The sequence below is a fragment of the Strongylocentrotus purpuratus genome, unplaced genomic scaffold (genome assembly GCF_000002235.5).
Source record: "Strongylocentrotus purpuratus isolate Spur 01 unplaced genomic scaffold, Spur_5.0 spur5_scaffold_21, whole genome shotgun sequence".
In the NCBI taxonomy this organism is placed as follows: Eukaryota; Metazoa; Echinodermata; class Echinoidea; order Camarodonta; family Strongylocentrotidae; genus Strongylocentrotus; species Strongylocentrotus purpuratus.
In genome coordinates this window covers 17,350,605-17,367,598 of record NW_022145607.1, presented here as the reverse complement: position 1 = coordinate 17,367,598, position 16,994 = coordinate 17,350,605, and the positions used below count along the sequence as shown (strand labels likewise).

General features: G+C 37.4%; 1 protein-coding gene and 1 long non-coding RNA gene across 2 annotated transcripts; both read left to right on the top strand.

Annotated features, from left to right (window-relative positions):
- The first annotated feature begins 3,953 nt into the window (after positions 1–3,953).
- On the top strand, positions 3,954–6,563 carry LOC115928246. Its single transcript, XR_004065972.1, has 3 exons — positions 3,954–4,003; positions 5,425–5,549; positions 6,064–6,563. It is a non-coding gene; the product is annotated as an uncharacterized LOC115928246 (long non-coding RNA).
- A 1,988-nt stretch (positions 6,564–8,551) lies between these two features.
- On the top strand, positions 8,552–15,837 carry LOC115927890 (RAC family serine/threonine-protein kinase homolog). Its single transcript, XM_030994199.1, has 6 exons — positions 8,552–8,622; positions 10,180–10,324; positions 12,081–12,200; positions 12,996–13,171; positions 13,564–13,698; positions 15,160–15,837. The coding sequence occupies exons 2-6, from the start codon at positions 10,216–10,218 to the stop codon at positions 15,349–15,351; spliced, it is 732 nt and encodes a 243-aa protein (XP_030850059.1). The 5' UTR covers positions 8,552–8,622; positions 10,180–10,215; the 3' UTR covers positions 15,352–15,837.
- Positions 15,838–16,994: the final 1,157 nt, after the last annotated feature.

Genomic DNA, 16,994 nt, shown 5'->3' with positions numbered 1-16,994 from the left:
CTACTGAGGCTACTGCTGGCTCCCGATCCCACTCTCTCTCTCTGCCTCTGAGTAATCTCTCTCTCTCTCTTTCTTTCCCCCTTCTCTCCCTCTCCCTCTCTCTCTCCCTTATGGAAAACAGAATTAAATAAACGGTCATTACGCTCCCAGAGAGATTAACCTACGAATTTTACAAAGCGAAGAATTATAATCCATTTAGTATTGACCGGTGAACATGATAACAAATTCTAAAGGAAGAAAAGAAAGCTAATCTCTTAAAAACTTCCTAGATACTTGCTTGAATTGCTTACCAAGTCGATTTCTCGCACTTTGATGTTTGTTTGTTGTATTAAAAGCCTACTTCGTCCAGGTGTACACTTGCATAAATTTATCTTTTATTGTAGGTATCGGCAGTGATCGATCGTAATGATTGATCGTCTGCTCTTCTGGGAAGAGCAGACGATATTCGATATGACCTTCGTCGAGTGAAGACACACCTCGCGCAAGCGGCTCGCCCACAATTCACCCACGTGTATTTTGAACAAGGAACATTTCACCGTAAGAAACTCATGCCAGCCAACCGAGACACCAGAAATATGGCTTCTGGTGGCGGCAAGCGACCCCGCCCTTCAACGACTCCGACTAGCCCCGTCTCTTCTGAGGTTTCAAGCCTTATACCAGTCATCCAGCAAATGAATGACGAGCAAACCAGGAAACTTCAAGAAAAATTTGGAACAAGTTTTGCGGAACTGGAAAGGAATATAATGAATGAAGTGAAACAAATTCGCGAACAGTTTGCAGAGATAGTGAACACCGTTGAATACAACTCTAAAGATATCGCGGACCTGGAAAAAGGAAATGAAGAAAATGAAGGAAGAAATTAATACTACTGAGAAAGAGTATAAGGAAGAACTGGACAGAGTTGAAACGTATGCAGCAAGAGAGAATTTGGTCTTCCTCAACATACCAGAAAAGATACAAAAGGAAGGAGAGAGGGAAAACGTTGAAAAAGTCATGAAAGAATTTATGATTACGAAACTACAATTTACGGAACACGAAGTAGATAAGATTGAGTATCAGCGAATACATCGTGTTCGGAACGGACCCTCATCATTGCCAAAGCCAATAAAAGCCCGTTACCTTCGCTATAAAGACAAGGTAGAGATTCAACGAAGAGCTAAACTATTAATTGAAAGGAACGAAGATATTCATCACGGACGACCTTTCGAAAAGGGTGAGATCGATCCGACGGAGCCAAATTGCAGCGTTAAAGACAGCGAGGAATGCGGGGAAACTCGCTTATTTTTCAAGAACAGAGCCAACAAAGCTTTATATTGACCATGTGTGGATGCCGATGAAAGACCAGCCACGGTTTGTGGACGAATTCGAGAAAAATGAGGTAACACAGGGGACCCGGGACCAATCCACCCCGAAGAAGACTACAGGAGAGATGCACAGGAAAGGAATGCCCGTGGCAGGAGGACCGAAGTCACTAGCGATGGAGACGGATATACAGGGGTCATCAGTAGGAGAGAAGTAGGGCGTCAGTAGGAGAAAATGAGATTGTGATAATTATGTCGTTATGATCATCAGGAGCAGAAGAAACCAATATTCTAAAAGCTACAAGATATAATTTAAAAATGTTTATTATGGCAACATACTCTTTGTGGTTGAGAAACGATGATATTGCACCGACAAGATTTGGATATTATTATAAGGGAAGAGAAGGAGAGGAGAAAGGAGAAATGAAAGCAACTACCAGTATGGGAAGAAAATAAGAAACCATCAGCACAAGTTGTTGGAACGACTAGCTGACCTAAGTACATTGGAAATCTATCCAGATCGCCTTCATTGACAATAAAGACACAACCAATAATGATGTCTACGAAAGTCTACGAAAGCTCTTACTGCTTCGTCGGACTGGCGTGGTGTTGCGTAGTGTTGCGTAGACTTGCATACTTTCTGCGTATAGTTTCTACACCGAAGGTACGCGAACAAAATCAAACGTCTATCTTGCGTGCCCATTTACGTCCCTCCGCGTACTGTTACGTAGGCCGGTGTAGGGTAGCGTACGCTCGGCGTAGTTGGTACGCAACACTATGCAACTTTACGCAACTCTACACGAGAGAAAGAGTAGGGGGATAAGTTATGCAAGAAGTAAAAAATGCGGCATTCTCTGTTCTCTATCATTCTTTCAAAATATTTGAAGGTAGATCTATTGTAGATGAGGAACGCTTCTGTTTGGTTTGTTTTTGTTTAACAGGCCCTTTTATGCCATTTGTCCATTTGCAGGAGCTACGGCTAGATTAGTCTTTAAACTGATTTGTCTGATAGATTAAACTGTTTGTCCACTATAGTCAACTTACGGAACAAACACTGGCTTGCCACATTTGACTTTTCACACATGCAACATGTAAAGGCCATATGCACTCCAAACAACGTAGCAGTCTAGAATTTCATTCAGCAGCGAATAAGGAGTTTATTAAAGTGCAACCATATGCATATATGTGCAGTAGACATTTCTTCTACATATGTGTTTATGTATGCAGGGCCCTAAAGGATAAGTGTTAAAATAATGATAGTAATAATAATAATATTAATTAAAGGTTTTTGTATAGCGCAATATACATAGGCATATAAAGTAGATGTATGAATGAGTAGAAACAATGAAAAATAGAATAAAACTTGTAGATGGAATGTTTTACCAGCATAGTGTCAATATGATTGGATATGACTGATTTATATTTTTTTAGTGAGAAGGGACTACTTCATGACCCTGAGATGTGATTCTTTGAGGAAGTCTTAGGGTGCTTGATAAAGGTGAAAGAGATTGATGTCTTAGAGAGACTTCATGAACTGCAGCAGTTACAACACCCGCTGCCGACGGGGAGAAAGCATGGTAAGTCGACTTTCATGGCCAGAATGCAAATGAGTGGTTCCGTGCAAAATGTCCCTCACGTCACATCTTTTTTCATCCCAAATTGAAAATTCTTTTGATACGACCATTGAATAATGGTACTTTCTCATATCACTACCATTAGTCATAGTATTAATGCACATACAGTCAAACCTGTATAGAAAGACCGCTGAAATGTGTCTGATACAGCATATGACATTAATCCGTATACAGTCAATTTTGTATGCCAAATCAGACACATTACAGCGGTCGTTCTATACAGGCTCGACTGTATATGGATTAATGTCATAATCCGTGTCAGACACATTACAGCCGTCTTTCTAGGCAGGCTCGATTATATATGGATGAATGTCATATGCCGTTTCGGACACATTACAGCGGTCGTTCTATACAGGCTCGACTATATATGGATGAATGTCATATGCCGTATTACATCAGTCTTTCTATACAGGTTTTACTGTATATGGAATAATGTCATATTCAGAGCGCAAGGAGTGTCAAGTCTGACAGACATCAGCGCTTTACAAGAACCCACTATTATAATGTAATCACGTTTATTTTTGCTTTCCCCCTGATTACCTTTTTTGGCATCAGAGTGCTGATGCAAATGCAGAAAGCTACCTCAAAAAGGGACAGCCCTACACTCATCTGACAACAGAGGGCAGGCTTTGCAAGTTAGGACAAAGAGATTCGATCATACACAGTATGTCCTCCGTAGGAGGACTAGAGGGCCAACTAAAATCGTGACCTTTGACATTCCATAGGTTTTGCATTGGATGCATTATGGGGGTTTTGTCCGATTTGAACGACGGTTTTGGAGGGTCAATGAATATTCATGAGCAATGACGTAACAAATACGCCAACTACTGTTTGTTGATTGGCCATCGACAAAATGTTTTATGTATTAGGTCATGCATAAAACATTTTTTGCATTCCCAGAATTCCCTACGATCATGAGCACGAAAATTATTTAATTACGAACAATGAAACATTTTTCTTTTAAGTGAATTTCTATTATAATAGAAGTTTGTCAAGTACATCTCAGTGAAGCAGAAAATCTTCAGGCGAACATTGACATCGAAGTGATACCCTATGATATCAAGAAAAGTAAGTAAAGATCCATTTTGTGTGAAGGTCTCTGAAATGATTGTGATGTGTTCGTCATTGCAGTGAGGGGCTCTCCGCATTGTCACAACGTATTACCCGGTTAACCCCCTACCCCATCCTCTTTTCTTTCTTCTGACCAAAGAATCAACTGATTGAATGAACACTAATATAAGTCATCGACGGTAATATTTTTAGAAACAATCAGGATTTTACCGTAGGTAATTTCATTAGAGCACATCTCATAATTTTAAGTTCAGTTCATAGCTTGATTACCGATAGTAATCGGTCGTAGATGTGGACCTGTTGTAGACTGCGCAAATGGCTCATTGCTAGTCCGAGCCGACGAGATCTCGTCGAGCGGTTTATGATTTTCAATTCGCCGGTGCTAGCCGGCTGTAACACTCCACCAAGAAGCGACTGCGTTTCCTGAGCTGGCGCGGCTATAACTTTACAGTGTGTTACTGTAAAGCCTAGACCTCTAGGCTAGTGACATAGCATAGTCTAGCCCGAATTTTTCTGTCTCTTTCGTTCGTTAGCCTCTGATTTGGGTAGGGTCGGCTCCTCTCTTTAGCCGACCCTACCCAAATCAGAGGCTAACGAACGAAAGAGACAGAAAAATTCGGGCTAAGGCTAAGCAGAGCCTAGGCTAGGCTAGGTCTACCGTCTAGTCTAGATCTAGCACTTAACTAAGTATAATTATAAACAGCATTTAACCCCGCATCTACTAGATCTAGGCCTAGATCTAGGGCTAGATTCTAGGCCTAGACTCTAGGCCTAATGCATTCTAATAAAAAAAAAAGACTAAATAAATGCCTGGTTTAGGTGGGTAAATGTGGAAGTTATGGAGGGGGGGGGGGTGCACAATCATTCTGTGCCCCCTTATTCAGATGTGGCATAGGGACGGGTCTAGATCTAGGTCTAAAGCCCCCTAGTAGGGTCTAAAAATGGGCAATTAGATCTAGATCTATAGCTTGTGTTATGCCATAGCCTAGCAAAAACTTCCATAGCCATGGGTCTAGGCTCGTTTTGCTCCACTACTAGACTAGTCCTGCGCATGTGTCATTATTGTGATCCAGGTCCAGATTCAGCTTAGACTAGTTTGAATGTAGATCTAGGCTAGATCTACCAACAACAACAAAAACAAAACAAAAAAGGTATCTCCTCCCCCCCCCCCCCCCCCCCCCCCACTTCCCCTGATTTCGCTCTTAGTTATGTCATTGTGCCTTGTTTGAAATAATTGGTTTATTTTCAGGATTTTATGCCACCCCTTTTATGTTGGTGAGAATTCTGGATCAAACCCTACATATGACATGGATATTTCTTTCTCTAAAGGACATGAACAAAGTTATAAACTGATAACTAATGCATGCATTTGGTATTAGCAGGAAACTTACTAAGTTTCTGTTTTCTTTTAATTGTAGATCCTATGGAACAAAGAAGCAGATAATGATCACAGAAGTGCAACAAAGAGCACCAGGACCTGATCATCAAATGTTATGGTGTAGATTTCATCAGGAACAAGACACCTAAGTTGAACTCTGGCAAGGTATGTTTGTATGAAGTTCGAAAATATTCAGGCTGTATAATCTAAGCCCATGCGAACACCGCACTCGACTTGGACTATACACAAAGATTTGGGGAACTGTCATCTTGTGTTGCATTATATCTTGTAATTCTCATTTATTTTCTAGCTGTATTATTTAGGTGACAAACTATGGTGTTGCTACAGTTTATTTCTCTCAGCATATTAAAAGACACACTCAAAGGCATTTTTCCTAAATATTACATTATATCTAACAAACTTTTGTTCACAAAAGTCTAGCAAATAATAACTTAAAATAAATTGGAAATTACTTTTAAAATAATTGGAAATACATCTAAACCTTTACTCTTCTCTTTAAAAAAGGCCCTATTACTCAGATAGACATACGTTTATCATTTTTTAGTAAAATTAAAATGCAAGACCTAAAAAAAGTGGGGAGGTACTATTTTTGAAAATCCAATATAATGCAGCAGTTTTAATCTTATTTGATTTCTCTCTTTTTGTTTTGATTATTCAGGTTGTCCAGAAGGTTTGATACCCAGGCTTCTTTTGTACAAGTCCCTAGTCCACCCTCATCTTGAGAACTGTTCCGGTGTCTGGGATCCCTACAACATCTCAGATGTCCAGGACGCTTCTTCACAATGGGGACCACAAGAGAAGCAACAGTTTGACTGAGATGATCAGCACCTTTTAGTTGCCTACTATATCTACAACTACAAGGCACTCTGCAAGAAGACTGGGAATGGTGCGCAAGATAGTCAATGGTCTCTCCGCTCTTCCTTGAAAATTTTCCCACTGCACTACTTATAGCTATTTGCGCCCTCTATATAGCAAACAATGCCTAATCTGTGCCTGTTGGTCCCCCATGATCCTCTTTTTCTTATATTAATTGAGAGCTGATTTGATGAGATAACCACCTGTCAGTGACCTTGCAGGGTGGTCTTATCCCCCTGGCCAAACTAGTACAGACGGGCTTTAACAAATCACGAGCAGGAAGTACCATGACATGACCCTCCAGTTGCACCAAGCCAGAAGCGACATAGGTAGACAAGTTTGCATTTGCCCAACACTCTATCCCAAAGTTAATGGAACTGACTTCCAGCAAATATAGTGCATGCTGACAGTCCAGAGAACTGCCAGGGACTACTTCTGAGGCATCTACTCTCCTTATCCCACTTAGAAACCATCTGTCTTCCTCACACCACTTGTAATCTTTAGTATTAGTTCATCCTCGTGATAGGCTACAACGCCTTTTGAAGATTACCAGAAGAAGAAGAAGAAGATATATCGAGGATCATGAAAGTAATCATTTGTTCTTTTAAATGCGTGTACATGTAACATTTTTTTTTGATATTTAATCTTAAGTCAAGTTCTGACAACAATATGAGGGATATGCTGAACTGGATAGTAAATTGAAGGGGGGGGGGGATAAAGTGATGTAGTTCAATAGTAAGACTGTATTAATATAATTAATATTAATAATAATAACAATATTAAAAATAGTAACAAAAATGACAATGATCATGATAATAGCAGTAATAATAATGATAATACAGGTAGTAGTAAAAACAATAATAATGTCCAATGTTAGATAAAGTACTCATAAAACTCAGTATATACCTGTGCTTTACATAATAAAATAGCATGTTGGTATTATTGAATATTTTTTTCTTCAAAATCTACAGTAAATTTTTACAACTGAAAGATTTGAATTCAAGAGACAGCATCCCCCCATCCATTTTTCATCCTTTTGTTAATGTCATGTTGGATTTAAAAAGACTTTGTAGAAACAAAATATGTTGATAAATGAGTTCATAAATGTTAATAAATCAGTTAATACTGCTGAATTCTGTTCTTTTCATTTTCTTATTTTGTGAAATATATGTGATGATGCTGGTGATTATGATGATGTAGGCACTCTGTAATGATAATGCTGTATGACTGAGGTGAGATGGGGGCTGATGCAGTCTTGTGTAGAATTGAGTATGGTGTTCGACCTTTTAATTTTGTTTGTTTTTATCTTGAATCAGCGAGATAGATTTAACCATCTTTCCTAATGAGAGAGAAAGCGGAAATGTAACAAGAGAGTGGGCAAGACTAATGAATAAATGCAGTATAAAAAATGGTTTACAATAAAGATGAGGGGGGGGGGGGGTTAAATAAAGAATAAGTCGATGCCGAAATGATGAAAGCATAGGTAATTGGGGTAATAGAGCCTATGGAAATGTCACTATTAGAAGGGGTCCCTGTATTGAAAATGTTACTGTTGGGGGGGGGGGGATTTAAAAAAAAAATCAGTGGCGACGAATGCAAGAATGAAAAGAACGAGACAAAATTGAAATTTCATTGGGGATGGGGCACAATATGAAGATCATTGAAGTCGAGGTGAGAATAATTCGTGAATTGGACACTAAAAATATGAAAATATCACTTGTTAAGTGGGCTAAATGATCAGTGCAATTTGTCTGATTTAAAAAATATTTAAGTTAATAAACGAACAAAAAAAAGAGGTAAAAAATGAATTGAGTGAAATGGGGTCATTATTTTTGCCTTTTAACTGAACTGAATTTTTTTAAATGTACTTTCCATCCTGGTGACAGTGAAGTTTGTGGCCCCAACTAAGTCAACCATTTAAAAGTCTCCCCCCCTCCCCCCCCCCCCCTCCCCCCCCCCCCCTCCCCACACACCTCCCCATCTCTGACCTTTGTTCTACATTTATCCGGCCCAATTATGATTCTGTCGATATAGTAACGCATGCGCATTGTCTTTTTTTCATTGCGATAATATGCTAATAAGTGGAAAAGAGCTCATGAATATTCAAAATTTTAATTTAAATATTTTGCGCGCTGCGCGCAGTCCAAAATCCCCATTTCGCTGGTGCACTAAAAATTTGTCGTCTTCATAGGCTAATACACGATAAATGGAAGCAGTGTGCACTTTTGACCCTCCAAAATCTCCCCATGGCTAGACGGATGCAGAAGCGGAGTTGCACCCCCCTGAGTTAGGACACTTCTCGCCCATCCGTTGTAAAGCCGGACAACATAAAGTAGCACCGATCAGTGTCATCATCAAAAAGGTAACTTCTATACTTGTTCCTTTGGATATGATAGGCATAGGGATGTTATATTTGCCAACTAAAAAAATTGCGTAGGTCACTTCCCTTCCCCTTCCATTCAACTTTCTAACGGACAATTTGTACTACATGTAGGCCCTATATATTTCTTTTTAAAATTTTGTTGAAATTTGTTTAAAACATGACAATTTTTTAAATATTTTGTTAGTTACTTTGTTTGCAGAATTTTCTTGATGCTTATCGGTAAATTGATGAGGTGTGAGGACCTGTATTTATAGTGCTCTGATATGTGCCCCAGCAACAATTGCTTTATTTCATCAAAAGGCGAAAGAGGGTCATGTTTGCAAGTAGATTTTGGGTTAGGTTTAGAGTTGGAATTAGATTTAAGTACCGTGCTAGGCTTGGTCCTGGGTTGAAGTTATGAACTTATTTTGCGGTAGTGCTGTAAGTCAGGCGCCATGTTTAGGTTCTGTTCGGCAGAGTTAGGCAATGTTTTACACAAACTTGGTTCGGTCCGGGGTTCGGTAATATAATAGTAAGCAGTGTTATAGCTATGGTGCGATAGTCGGCACTGGGTAGCCAGGCCGGGCGGGCCGGCCAGCACGGAGCTCATTCTGCCCACCACTCCTGGTGAAAAACAATGCTTCTGATCAGCACGAATTTCACATAAATAAACTGCTTTAAAGGGAAAGTCCACCCCCAAAATAAGTTTGTTTCGATAGAGGCAGAATAATAAGAAAATCAGGTGAGTGAAAGTTTGAGCAAATTCTGAATGAAAATAAGAAAGTTATGAATTATTGAAGTTGTGATCAATCAAATACAAATTGGCAACTCTGTGACTTATTATACGAGCTCTCCATTTGCTTTGTGCATAATATTCCATAAAATCATGTTTTCTTCGTTATTGATGACGGAATATATATTTGTTCCTTGCAGGGGGAGTATAGAAACATATTTGCAATTATTATATTTAGGGTGCATGTATGGTTGAAATTTTTCTTGAGGGAAAATGAAAATTTTAGATTTTTTTAGTACTGAGCAAATGGAAGTTGAGCTCGCATGATACGTCATAGAGTTGCCAATTTGTGTTTGATTGATCACAACTTCAAAAATCCTAACTTCCTTATTTTTGATCGGAATTTGCTCAAACTTTCACTGACTTGTTTCTCTCATTTTTCTACTCCTATTAAAACTAACTTAATTTCAGGGTGGACTTCCCCTTTAAAGAAAAGTAGTACTTACATTCATATTTCCGTCTTTAGTTAAGTTTTATTTGCAATTTTACAAGATTCATTTTTTCAATTTGAAAATAAATGATATTTATAAAATGTTTGCCGGGATGGTTGTTGTCTAATGTTACAATTCATGGAAGCTGCCATAGGCCCAGGCTCGTTCGTTTTCTGTTCTTTGAAATGTTTATTTTTTAATAAGGTAAATAACAAAGTTCCTAATTTTCCTGGATAAATAAATAAAAATCTAGTTTGTGGAGGATATGTATGTAGACCGCGGAGCATGTGTCGTACAAGCGTTTTCCTTTTCTTACTCATCTATGCTTCTTAGGTCCGGTGCTATCCCAGTCTCACCGCTACTCTCCAGATGCTTCATTCTAAGAGTCAACCGTTCCTCGAAGGCATCATCTCAAGCTGTCTTTGGTACAGGCAGATCAAAGAAGAAAAGCTACTTGTCTGTTCTACATACCTCTCAGGTACTGCCCACTCTCCACTTCTTAATTCTTCTTCTGGTGATCTTCAAAGGGCTATTCAGCCTATCACAATATTTTAAAACTAAAGATTGCATGAGGTATGAGGAAGAAAAAAGTAGTTTAATGGGATCAGGGCATTAGATGCCTCAGGAGTAGTCCTTGGAAGTTCTCTGGACTGTCAGGGTGCGCTAAATTTACTGGTAGGCAGTCCCATTGATTGGTCTGTTGCCAGATTTCAGACCCTGTCACCCCTCTGTTTCAGGCCTTTGCAGGTTTTTATTGTACAGAATATATGGGGATACTTTATTTCTGGGTCACTTTCCAAGCTGTAGGGGTGAAACCAACTAGTATCGCTGCCTTTGGCTAGTTTTTAGCTCATCCGGCCCGAAGGGCCCAATAAGCTTATGCCATGGCGTGTTGTCCATCCGTCCACAGTTTTCAAAATGCTTTTTCTTCGTTATTTTTCAACCGATTTTGATTCTGATTGTTTCATATGATAGGGCTAGGAGGGGGATTTATAACTTCTACACAGAATCGTGAAATTTTATTATCTATGCTAATTTATGCAAATTTATTCGAAATCACAAAAAATGCTTCTTCTCCTTCATTTCTTGACCGATTTTGATTTGGTTTGCTGTATCTGGTAGAGCTAAGTTTGGTACACTAAACTTCTACACAGAATTTTGAAATTGTTCTCCATTAATTAATTATGGTAATTTATGCAAATTTATTCCAAAAGTAACAAAAATTGCTTCTCCCTCATTTCTTGATTGGTTTTGATTTTGTTTGCCTTATCTGGTAGAGCTAAATTTGGAACACTAAACTTCTACACAGAATTTTGAGATTTTGCTCCATTGATTAATTATGGTAATATATGCAAATTTATTCCAAAAATAGTTTAAAAATCACAAAAAATGCTTCTTCTCCTTCATATTTCCACCGATTTTGATTTGGTTTGCTTTATCTAGTAGAGCTAAATTTGGTTTACCAAAATTCTACACAGAATTTTGAGATTTTGCTCCATTGATTAATTATGGTAATATATGCAAATTTATTCCAAAAATAGTTTAAAAATCACAAAAAATGCTTCTTCTCCTTCATATTTCCACCGATTTTGATTTGGTTTGCTTAATCTGGTAGAGCTAAATTTGGTTTACTAAAATTCTACACAGAAATTTGAGATTTTGCTCCATTGATTAATTATGGTAATATATGCAAATTTATTCCAAAAATAGTTTAAAAATCACAAAAAATGCTTCTTCTCCTTCATATTTCCACCGATTTTGATTTGGTTTGCTTTATCTGGTAGAGCTAAATTTGGTTTACTAAAATTCTACACAGAATTTTGAGATTTTGCTCCATTGATTAATTATGGTAATTTATTCAAATTTATTCCAAGAAATAACAAAAAATGCTTCTTCACCTTCATTTCATTTTTAAAGTTTTGTGCAAAATATTAAGATGATAAAAAGAGGAGAAAAGAGAGGTTAAAAATTAAATGTTCAGAACGCATTTTGTTTTCAGCAAAGTTCAAAAGTGTACCACATAAAATTTTACGATATTTGTTGTTGCGAGATGCGGATGAGCGCTACGACGTTCTGGTTCATAAAGAAATCCAGGTTTGTCTGTATAATCCACTGATTTATGGAATGCAAAATGCTAGATTTAGGTGTCATGACTCACCACTGCACTCTGATGAATTATTTATTCATGTTTAATTAATTAAATCTCATCTCATCGGTTCTTCTAATTCTTCCAGAAAAGAGTCTGTCGTCCTTATTGGACTATAGACGAGACACTCTTGAGAAGTACTGGATTGAAGCATGCGAAGCTGCAGTTACGCTTCATGAGTCTGGAATACTCTACCTCAATTGGAAAGGTAATTCATCTGCTTCATTTGGGACTTAACTCCGTTTCGTTGACAATCAGCCATGCATCAAGTCTTTCATCTACTTTGTGCATCTGATGGCTGATCATTACTGAAACGGAGTTCAGTCTTTTGTCAACTCTTGTTTGTTGATACGGCAGGCAGCCAGTGAAAATGAATTTGTTTAATCAAATTATGGAAATGCAAGCATTACTTTATACCAACAGCACTTTGTTATTCCTAGCTCATTTTTCCTGATTGAGGTGTCATAATTATGAAAGGGCAGAAAATGAGCTTTCTAGAAATGTGATTTTCTCTTTGAAATTCCGATACCGCCCGCCAAATGACTTTTTGATACCCTCTCTTCAAATTGTTTTTAATCACTCATGTATGAAATTTGCATCATTTGAGTTGCATCATCTAAGCCTTACAAATATGTGTCATTTATTAATTATAATTGTGATTATGTTATGATAAACATTGATAATTCTCGGTATTGTTTTTTCTGGGACCCACTGTTTTGGGGAAATTTCCAATTTGGTTGCCCAAAAGCATAGCAATTTTGTTGCGGCATATGGTACCCGATTGTTAAGATGGTAAAACTGTATGAATACAACATTACACAAAATATGTGTAATACTCTAGTAAGTTTATAACGTCATGAGAATATGTTGGGGGCTGTAAAAATATCCCATATTATAATTAATATTGTTATCATTATTATATGTATATTTTTAATTGTTATTATTATTATTGATATTATTAGTAGTATTGATGTTATAATTACTATTATGTTTTTTCTCATAGTGGATCATTTAGTGGTGACTGATCAAGATCGTGTGAAGCTGTGCAACTTTGACTACGCCGTCGATATCCGTTCCTCCCGTCGGGGGCTGAGAGGATCATGCTCTGAGGAGTGGAGAGGAACGGAGGTTCCGGATCACGTGAAAACTGGGCTGGATCCAAGGATAGCTCCCCCAGAGGTAAGAGCAGGGTTGACTTTCACTGACTCAATGGCTACTGAATTCTATCTTTCCTGCAGATTTGATACAGGGATCACTTGTTTCCAGTAGGCAAAGTGAAGTTTAGCTGGATAGATACAATCACAAGTTATCATTCGTAACAGAATGTGGCTTACATGACTGTATTATCATGTAGAAGTCATTGTTTATAAGTTATTACTCCATTTTGTAGAGGTTAGATGAAAGAGGACTGTTGCCCAAGTCAGATACAAATGTGTATGTACCTAGGGCATTGGATGCATATTACATGTACTGTACAATGATGGATGACTTTGATTCTCAAGTGATACGTGGAAATGACTTTAAAGACGCATAGTTAATTGATCAATTCCTCCTTTTCTTGCTTGATGTAGGTGCTAAATGGGGATGGACTGATGCCGGAGTCAGATACCTGGGGTCTTGGATGCCTATTGTATCAGCTTTACAATGGTGGATGCCTCCCATATCCTGATCTCAGGCACTTGATTGATGATGCAATTAGGGAGAAAGTAAGATTTAGTCTGTCATTATTATTTTATTTCTGAACACCTTTACCTGAATTCACAAAAAGAAGGTTTGATTTTACCCCTGGTCTGAAACATGATTATAGTTTTTATTCATCGATCATAGATAGGAACCTTGAACTGCCATATTGTTTGGAGTATATGTTATATTATTATATATTGTAAAGGTGTCATGGTCCTGTGGATATGCCCTTGGACTATGAATCACTCGGTTCATGGTTCAAGGCCCTCCGCGACACTAATGTCCTTTGGCAAGATATAAGTCCATACTTGCCATTCTCCACCCAGATGCTAAACAGGTACTATATAAACTATATTAATTAACCGTATCAGACATCTGAGCAGGGCAATTTTTAAATGTTATTGCCCTCAAGGTTTGATGGATAAGCCAACAAAACTACAGGCGAAAAAAATATTATTGACCGCTCAGAAAAGTCAATTGGATTTTGTGTGTAATTTGCCGGTCAATACGGTTATACAGTAAACCAATGAACAAATATTGTTGCCCGATCTGAAAAGTCAACGGGATTTTGTGTGTAATTTGCCGGTCAATACGGTTATACAGTAAACCAATGAACAAATATTATTGCTTGATCTGAAAAGTCAATGGCAAAATTCGTGTTAAACTAGTGAGCAATAATATAGAGCCAGTCGTAATTTACATAGCTCATCAGCTACTGTAATTTACATCGCGCATCGCGTATAAGAAAATGCGCACTTTGCGGCGCGAACTCTATTGTGATGTAACAATCACACCCTAGGCACACTGTTTGCAGTGTATCGAAAATTTGTCAAACTCTGGATGCACAGTGCTGGTTTGACGATGTTTTTGCAACTTCTAATGTTAGGAAACCCTGTGCAGTGTAGGCTACATAATTTAAGAGTATAAGATAGTATGAGTTTCTAGTTTGCTCTAGATGTCTGATGTGGTTAATAGTAGTAATATTGACTGCCTACCGGTAATTCAGGGCAGTATGTCGTATTGCCCAGAAGGCAGTCAATATTACTTCAATATATACTGATGTGTGTTCCACTGGTCAATCAGAGCCAGTAAAGAGTTAAACCTCTAATCTGGACTAAAATAATGTAAGTAAGCGTGTATAAAACACTTGGCAAGATACCAAGCCCTCTGCCAAGAATCAATGTATATGTAAGCATCTCATTTCCAGCCCCTTAGACATGAAGACACACATGTGTTACGCTTATGGGGGTTTAAGCCATGTGTTGACTGAAATACAACTTTTTGTTGAATTCAGGCCATACAGTGTCAATTATTTTCCTCAAATTTGTTTACATTTATGTATGAAGAATTACATTTTGCTGAATCCATTCCTATTCCTGTTTCTATTCCTGTATCGATCCTATCCCTATTCCTATTCCCATTCTGACTTAAGTTTAAACTGAGACTCTCCTTTAAAAACAATTTTTTTTTGTTTCCCCACCTAGAGGTTGACTGAAAAACATTCCAAGCTTGTCCCTGCTTCACCAAAGATCCAGTTGCTGTCTGAGATGTGCTGGAAGAAAGATCAGATGGAGAGGAAGTCACCAGCAGAGTTGGTAACATCGTTAAATGTGTACAAGAAGAAAATGGCAGAAACGAGGTACAGATCACATAAAACTGCTCAGCAGGAACAGTGATTTTTGATGTGTTTATGGAGATGGAAAAGAAACTTGAAAACAGTTCAGTTTCGCTGTCATAAAACTTGATATCAATGAGAAGTTACATTGGCTATTATGCACTGAAGTCGTTGTATTTGATTGGCTGTGAGCAAGTTTTGAAACAAAATAAAAATGGGCACTTGTTATTGATAAGAAAGTTTGATTAAATAGAGCCTTGGAGTGTGGGGAATACTTCTGCTTGCTGGAAGATATTCTTGATAAAAGTCTTGAAGTTACTTCAGTGACTAATGGAAGGCCAGGGACCAGTTTCACACAGCCTTTTTTCAATGACAAATGACAAAAATCAGTGACAAACCTGCTGATAACCAATCAGAAGCAAGGATTTCATTTGTGACTGATGACAAGTTTTGTGAAATGGGGCCCTGAAGTTATGTATAAATTACTGTAATTATGTGAGTTAAGTTTTGATATTAGTGATGTCTTTGGTGCCCATATTATTTCACAGTGACATTTTGCTACTGTTTGGTAAATTTTACCTGAATCCATTTTTATATAGATATCATAAGTGATTCATCTCTCAAAGTCTTGCTTTTTGTATAGGCTTTTGTAGATATAAGAAATATCATCTTACATCTCAGTAATAATTATATAATGATTACTGCCAAATTTAGCAGTATTACACATTCTGTATATTTTCTTAGCATGAAATAGTCTCCATTTCTTTTGTAATATTGTAAAGACAGTTAAATACTTGCCCTGAAACTATACATTTTTTATAAAATAAAAAAAACAAAACAAGACCTGCTTACATGTTTTTCAGTCGATTTTGATCTGGTACAATAAAACGTGTTAAGGTTTATATGCAGAAATGTATTTTTGCTGTCATATAGACTACAATATGTACATTACCTGGTGTTCCTAATTGGACGTTCTCCAATGAATTATTGCATTGAAAATCATTCGATGCCAGATGGCACTTGTGCATATAGGGTGAAATGATAGCATAGTGTTTTTGTGACATGAAATTTAGAAGAAAAATTCTAGAAGATATATTCCTTCTACAACATCATTTTTAATATACTGGAAATATATAAATGATATTTGTATCATAGAATAAGTTTGATGGGTGTGAATACGACATGCATTCCTATTTATTCAATGCACAATTTAATGTAAGATATGTAATGTACATGTAGATACTATTTTGATACAAAGTGAGATAAAACTGTACCAATTAATTCATCATTGGATGGTTTACTTTGCAATTACACAGAAATGTACATCTTAGGGATGTATATGATTTCTCATAGAATGGAATACAGATATTACAGGTGTACAAATGCACATTTTTCTGGTGCCTAACAGAAGGGTGTGTTTGTTAAATGTCTATATATAAAATAACCTACTTTTAGTTTTGATTGCTGAGTCATATATTACTGTAAATGATTTTGACGATCTATGGGCTAAAATAATGTTTGTAATTGTAGTGGTTGGATGTTTAAAACTTTGGAATTCTTCTTGTTAAAATGTAGGCCTACTAAAATAATGTTGTGTGTAATTGTAGTCATAGGATGGTTGGAAAAACGGTGTAATTCTTCTTGAAATGTACAAGATCATTTTGTTGTGGCTCCATTTGTCATATTATTCCAGTATTTTTGTGT